The sequence below is a fragment of the Xenopus laevis genome, chromosome 7S (genome assembly GCF_017654675.1).
Source record: "Xenopus laevis strain J_2021 chromosome 7S, Xenopus_laevis_v10.1, whole genome shotgun sequence".
Classification (NCBI taxonomy): domain Eukaryota; kingdom Metazoa; phylum Chordata; class Amphibia; order Anura; family Pipidae; genus Xenopus; species Xenopus laevis.
In genome coordinates this window covers 105248314-105255701 of record NC_054384.1, presented here as the reverse complement: position 1 = coordinate 105255701, position 7388 = coordinate 105248314, and the positions used below count along the sequence as shown (strand labels likewise).

The 7388-nt window shown below is 41.7% G+C and overlaps 1 protein-coding gene across 1 annotated transcript; it reads left to right on the top strand.

Moving 5' to 3' along the window:
• The first annotated feature begins 1270 nt into the window (after window positions 1-1270).
• btg5.1.S (B-cell translocation gene 5, gene 1 S homeolog) lies at window positions 1271-6491 on the top strand. Its single transcript, XM_041571682.1, has 4 exons — window positions 1271-1350; window positions 2691-2880; window positions 3116-3253; window positions 3707-6491. The coding sequence occupies exons 2-4, from the start codon at window positions 2708-2710 to the stop codon at window positions 3984-3986; spliced, it is 591 nt and encodes a 196-aa protein (XP_041427616.1). The 5' UTR covers window positions 1271-1350; window positions 2691-2707; the 3' UTR covers window positions 3987-6491.
• The last annotated feature ends 897 nt before the right edge of the window (window positions 6492-7388 follow it).

The following is a 7388-nucleotide window of genomic DNA, read 5'->3' as shown; positions in this document are numbered from 1 at the left end:
GATTTATCATACACTGGCCCTTTAAGAACTCTAATTCGACTATTCGTCACCTGAAACCTGTTGAATTACTGTTTTAAGGCTCTTACACATGAGCGTTCCGACCTGCGCTCCCCTGCGTTCCATTTTTTGGCGTTCAGCCGCAGGGGAGCGCAGGAATAGACGCAAGTCATTATTTGAAATGGGGCTGTACTCTCTCAGGCGCGTGTAGGCGCCGAACGCAGGTTCAGACGCAACATGCTGCATTTTTCCTGCGTTCGGCGCCTACACGCGCCTGAGTGAGTACAGCCCCATTTCAAATAATGACTTGCTTCTATTCCTGCGCTCCCCTGCGGCTGAACGCCAAAAAACGGAACGCAGGGGAGCGCAGGTCAGAACGCTCATGTGTAAGAGCCCTTAGCCTATGAAAGACGTCCTGGGATCAATTTGGAGTTATTTGCAGCCTTTGCTTCGATTCACGTTTTTGGGTCCATAGTATTCACCCGACTTTGAAAAATTCTATTTTTTTTAAAAATAATTTTCAATTGGTTGAATTTCGAGTTCATGGGAGTTTATAAACTCAAAATTCAACCCTTGATAAATCTGCCCATTGGTATGATGCATGTGAATATTTTTTTTCCATGTAGGAGTTTGGTTTTATGTGTCTGTTCTAAAGGGGCTTTGGAACACAATTCACCATTAAGGGAGAAATTCCAGTGGGGTGCTTATGGGAAAGATAGAAGCCATTCCCATGCCAGTAATTCTTATAGTGCAGTGACTAATACAGTTCAGATGCATGTTGCACAGCCAACAGCAATACATATTGGAAAACAGGTCAACAGCTGGCCAGCAGATTTTTGCCCCAAAAATATCTGAAATTGAGGAAAGTCACAGTAAAGAGTGACAGTCTGGGGTACAGAGCCCAAAATCCGTTAACTCCTAACTTCTACACGAGTCAGTCCCATTGCATGCTGGGTATTGTAGTCACACATTAACATGGCAGTTGGCAAATTGTTAAACAAAAACTTCATTACCCAACATGCATTGGGAGACACAAGCTCTGCATATTAGGGTAAGAAAAAACTTTGGCTGGTTTCCAAAGTATAAACCAGCCAAACCCCAAAAAGTAGCCCAAATCCGTGCCTTGGCAAGTTTGTACTTTCAAAACCCACCTTTAAATGAGTAGCCCAATTTGGCTGGAAAACCTGGCAACCCTAAACCCTGACCTGGGGCATTTAATAACCACATGATCTGTTTGCACCAATCAAGCTTTCACCTGTGTGACACGCCCACATGCTGAAGGTTATATATTAGACTTAGTGGGAGTGGGGATTTAGTATAGCAAGCAAGTTCTGTAGAGTGTTTCCTTTGTTGGTGAGTGGATATGTGGGGCCTTATCTTGTAGAGGGATTACATCTTTATCTATGAATGTTTTTTTTTAAGGTTATATATAACATTTATTATGGTCTGTGTTGTGTTTACATTTTAATGATATGCTCTGCACTACACTGTGAACTATACTGCTGTCTTACCTGTGCCTTCTGATAGGAGTCTGTTCATCTCTGCAGCATCTCTTATACTAGAAGGCTATACTCTCTAGACTAGGTTAATACCTTCAACATCCCTTATATATGTGTCAATCTCTGACAACAACTCTAGAACCCAATTACATGCATATAAAAGCTGCATGGCCGTTTACCATTTAAAAGCATGGTCTACAGGGATAGGTGCAACCTGCCCCATGCATTCAGATTAAGTCTTAACTAGGTATGTAAAAAACCACCCCACCCTAGATGTTCAGTGATGTAGCACCCTGTAGGCTTTGGGTAGAATGTTGGGCAATGATCAAGGTAGTTATTGGGACTTCCACAGCCCACCTTAAAGGGGAACTATTGCGAAAATTACAATTAAATATAAGATACCTCATACAAAAATATGCATTTTTCTGAAATAATCAAGTTTATCGTCACTATCCCTCTCTCAGCATCTGTTTCTCTTCGTTCTGTCTTCATGCAGCAGTTGGGTGTCAGATATTCACTGACAGATAGATCCAATATATCATATAGGGGGCTTCCTTTCCTAGCAGCTGAATTAGAGCTCACTCAAATAACTGATTCCAGTACAAACAAAATCTAACAAAATAACTGCCTTTTGCAAAAATTCTGCATGTAGAGAGACACGATGTCTGGTGAGTTTAATAGAGTGAGCTCTAATACATCTTCTAGGCTGAAGTGACTGGATGTGTAACATAATAGCCAATAGCTTTCAGCTCTCTAACTCTCAGTTAGTCTGTTAGGCCACATGGGACATAACTGGTCAGTGAGTTTGCAACTGATCCTCCGCATTCAGCTCAGATTCAAAAGTAACAGTTATGTCCCATGTGCCCCCCCTCAAGTCACTGATGCAATGTTGTGAGCTCACAATGGGCATTACAACAACACTTTATTTGATGCATATTTATTTGAAGCATTTGGTTACCATTCAAACACCATTACAGTCAATATCCCTGTTATATGTATGTGTGCACCATGTTGGCCTTCCCATTCCTCAGAGAAGCTCACACAAACATTGATTAGTGTGGTGAGATACCACCACCACAATAAAATGTCTCGTAGGTACATGTTAAAAATATGGTGAATAACGTTTGGCTGTAGCTCCAGGGTTTTATTTGAAGTTTGTTTCTTGGGTGATGATTATCACATTCACCTACCCAGATTTCACCTATGCCAAGATGCATCGAGAAATAGAGGCAGCAGTCACCTTCCTTGTGAAGATTCTGAGCTTAAAGTGGTGTGTGAAGCCTGAGAAACTGGTGGTTTTGGCAGAGAACATGGCACGTCTCTTGAATAAGAAATACCAAGGCCACTGGTACCCAGACAAACCTGACCGGGGACAGGCTTACAGGTACGAACAGCCACTACCCATGATTTTTATAACTTCCCATTAGTTTTCCTATGGGTTTGTCCAATTCAATTATTTACAGCTGAATGAACTTTGAGACACATTACCCCCAAACCTCTGAAGTATTACTGGCTCATCTTACAAGTTTAGCTTTGCATGAGCTTCCATGATCTTTCCTGGCCCTAAACCTGCCCCTATAGCAAAATCTTCAGATGTCATTGTTTTATGTGTTGAGCAGATGTATCCGCATCAATCCCTGGCAGTATGTGGATGAGTCCTTGCTTCTGGCCTGTGCGATGAGTGGCCTAGACTACTCAAGACTTCCTCTATGGGACGAGATGACCATTTGGATTGACCCTTTTGAAGTCTGTGGCAGGTAAGCAATCCAGAGCAATTTCTGCGAGTTTCCTGGCTTTGAAGTAACAAAATAACTTGTTTTTTTTAAATATATACGAACGTGATTGGCTCATGGTATGAGTATAAAATCCCATCCGAAATATTTGTTAAAGGATGAGTTCTGCCACGGAGATACTAGGTTTCCCGTTGAGCCCTCCAGTCTGCTTAAACCATTTGCTTACCTTTCCTCCCACACTGACTAGCTAGAAGGTCTAGGACTTAAGCATGGCCACCATCTGATTGAGATCAAAAAATATAAGAGGGAGTGGAGGGGTTGAGAAAAAACTGTTGGAGAAAGCAAAGGAATGGAAGAGCAGTGAGAAGTATACACGTTGTAGAGTGTGTAAAAAGTTGTTAGTTGAGTTGTGGTGGGTTCTCACCATCCCTTCTGAGCATGCCTTTAATTTTTTCTATTTCCATCATGTTTCTTTAGGTTTGGGGAGAACACTGACTTCTTCACAATAGCATCCTTCCAAAATGAGGTGGCAGTCAAAGAATACAAGAGGAAGCATTCAGAGCAGACTTCTGATTATTCCTCAGATGGACCTTCCTCTGGGACTGTTTCTGAGAACTCATCTGATGACGAGACAGCTGGGGAGAAGGCTACACCCTCAAAGAACATGAGTAGTGTCCTCATAGCGGATGACTGTATTGCTATACCTAGCAATGGACCTCTCATCCCAAACACAGGGTCTCTGGTGAATGTTGTATGAATGTCATCCAAGGACATGGGCCAAGATGCCTGGATTGTAGATGCCTCCTACTTAGACTGTATACAAGACAAATGGCTCAGAAGACTGCCAGTACTAGAACCAAAATGGCACACACAGTGGTGGAATCTCGTCTTTCTTATAATGGTGATACAGTGCCACTGTTATCTAGGGGCTTCTCTCAGCTGTGCAACTGATTGACCTAAATGGCACTAGAACAATTTTAAATTTTATTTTAACTTTTTTTTTTTATCCTCTTACCCCTATGCACAGCTTTCTTAGGATTGTGTTCCCTTTACAGAAGCATAGATGGATCTTGATCAGTCACTTCAGTGTGACTTGAACCCTCTAAAATGTTGCACTTCATTTGATGAAAATGTCAGGACAGGAATATATCCTGTGAGTAAGGTTCCCTTCAGTTAAGTATAAATGTATAAATTGAGTGGACTTATGTACAAAATAGATGTTATTTATACAACAGCAGATCCTACTTAAACTTTGACCACTAGAGGGTGTTCTATGAAGTCTCTAAAGTTCTTCACTAGATGGACGTAAATCATGAGACCTCGCCATATGTTTAAATGCAGATCAGCGTTCCATACGCACACTAAATCTTTTTACTGTAAGGGAATGGAAATTGCCACTTTCTCGTGATAGGGAATAGATAGTTTTATCACTATTTTATATGAAGTACTTGCATGTTTTAGCTATCTGGACATGTGGTCAGTGAACTTGTTGAAGGCATGCCTTATTGTGAACCTTCCAGGTGTCACTTTGATCCCAGCATCCTCTGTTTCAGGGAATAGCACTTTTTAAACTGGAGGGTTAAATGCACAACATGCCTGAACCTTTTATTTTTTTAAATTTCAGATTTTGTCCTGCTAACTTTTTATAGGTTAGTCAAGTTCTAGAACAGTTAACTCTTACAATTCCTCCCTCTGAATATGATGGTTACTTTTATAGATTGACTGCTGGGTTTAAGGTGGCCATACACTATAAGATCCGCTCCGGCTGAGCGTTATCGGGTGAATCTGAACATTCGGCAATACTACGAATGGGCTCAGACGGGTCGCAGGACCGCATCAACTAGCCAATGTGTTCCTGGATCGTACAAAACATCAAACTTAACTGATTGATATCTGGCTGATTTTTTGGCCTGATGTCGATCTGGAGGACCCGTCAGAGATAAGATGCCGAATTAAAGGACCGATATCTGCAGCTTTAATCTGCCCTTGTATGGCCACCTTAAATGGAACTCTTGACAGATGTTCCTTATCGAATGTAAACGGCTTTCCTAAAATCTGAAGATTTGGAATCTGAGGCAGGATTCCATTTAAACTGCAGTCTAACCAGGGGAATATCTTCTTTCCCTGAAGGCAGTAACGTAACTAGAGTGGGACGGGCCCTGATGCCTGACGCGCAGCCGGGCCCCGCCCCCTCCGCACACAATTTTCGGACTGCATTTTAGTGGCGCACGGGCTGCCGGGGGGCCCTGAGGGGGTGCGGGCCCGCTCGCACCCCCTGCTCCCCCGGTAGTTCCGCCACTCCCTGTAGGTTAAAGAGTGGGGCGTTAAAGCACTGACAAACACCCAACTTGGCTTCTGTTAAGGTGGGCATACACGGACAGATTTAAGCTGCTGATTCGGGTCCTTTAGATCAATTCTGCATCTTATCTGCCTGTGTATGGGGACCTCCAATGAGCCTCCCCCAACTGATAATCTGTCCAAAAATCGGTCAGATCTCAATCGGGCTTGATTTTTTTGTCGGATCGAGAACGGCATTGGCTCATTCATGTGGTCCTCGCTGTGACTTTTCATAGTACCTTCATTATGATGCAATTGTTTAGCCCAGGGCTAAAGGGTTGCATTGGCACAACATTGCCCACCCACCTTGCCAAATGAGCGAATTTTACCATGTCTTTTGTTTCATAGTGAGTGTAAATATTTTTGGGAGTGTATAGGGACCATAAACTGTGCACTTAATATATATACTGAGCTGTTATCTGGGTTTCCAATGGTAGTAAAACGGCTATTGTTCAACCTTAAGAGCAGAAGTACAATGGTAGCCATTTGAGACATGGGTTGCATTTTTTTTTTTTTTTTGGCGAACAGGAACCAGGATACAGATTAATTTGGGCTGAGTCAACTCTTTAAGTTCTGGATAAAGAGTTGAGCACTAAAGGTAAGATGAGCCCCCCTCCTCCCTTTTTTACAATCTGCTTCTGTTAAACTGGTTAACTGGTTTGCCAAGTGTCCCCACAGTCTGAACCTACTAAGCACTTCAAACAAGATGCAGCAAATCCCGTAAGACTAGGTAAAGCTGAGCTTTCTAACAGCAAAGGGCTTGTGTTCTTATTTCTTTGAAAAGTTTTTCTAGAATTTAAACTTGTATTTACACTGCAGGTGCCACTCTACTGATGGCTTGTCAAAATTACCGGCTGTATCAGCTCCAATGGGTTTAAGCAAACTGTTTTGGCACCTGTACTTTGGATTAAATCTTAAAACCAAAGCTTTGCGTCTGTCTTTTTGTCTGTGCTACAATACACCTGAACCATGATGTGACCCACCATTGTCCTTTAATACTGGTTGTTTTATGGTCTAACTTGCATGCATAGCTGTCTTGGTTGAAGATTGAAATATCCTTGAGTTTTAAAGGAGTCTTAAAATTCCATCAAATGTAAAGCAACTTACAAGTGTTTTGAGCTAACCAACAAGTTATGGGAGGCTTTAGATCTGACCGCATCATATTATATAGTGAATAAAGTACCCCCTTTTGTAAAATATAAGGATATTATAAAGTTACCGAGGAGTTTCATGTCCATATAAAAACACGTGACCGAAGGCAGAGTGTTTTTATACAGGTCACGGAACTCCGAGGTGAATTCTAATATCCTCATGTTTTGCAACTGGGGGTACTTTATTATAATACACACGTTTCAGTGAGTCATTTGACCGAAATGACATAAGAACTCGGGTTATAACTGATGACATCAGAACTAACCGTTTATAAGAATATAATTTACAAGATAGTCATGGCTTTTGTGTATTATATGCCTATATGAACAAAAACATGGACAGAGCCAATAAAAAAATTTAAAGGCCATTACCCTTACATGAGAGCAGTAATTTAATTTGCTACTTCCTTGTAACCCTGCTGTTGAACTAGAAAGCCTTCAGTTGCTGTGGATATTGACGTGCATTAGTGATGGGCCAAATTATTCTCCAGGTGAGAATTCACTGTGAATAACCGCGTTTCACAGACAGCAACTAAATTTACGAATTTGCCATGAAAATTCGCTGGTGGCCAGTTTTTTGATGCCAGCGACAATTAAATGCACTCCAATTGACTTTAATGCGCGTCAAATTGTCGATGCGTTTGAATTGTTGCCAGCATTAATTTTGAATC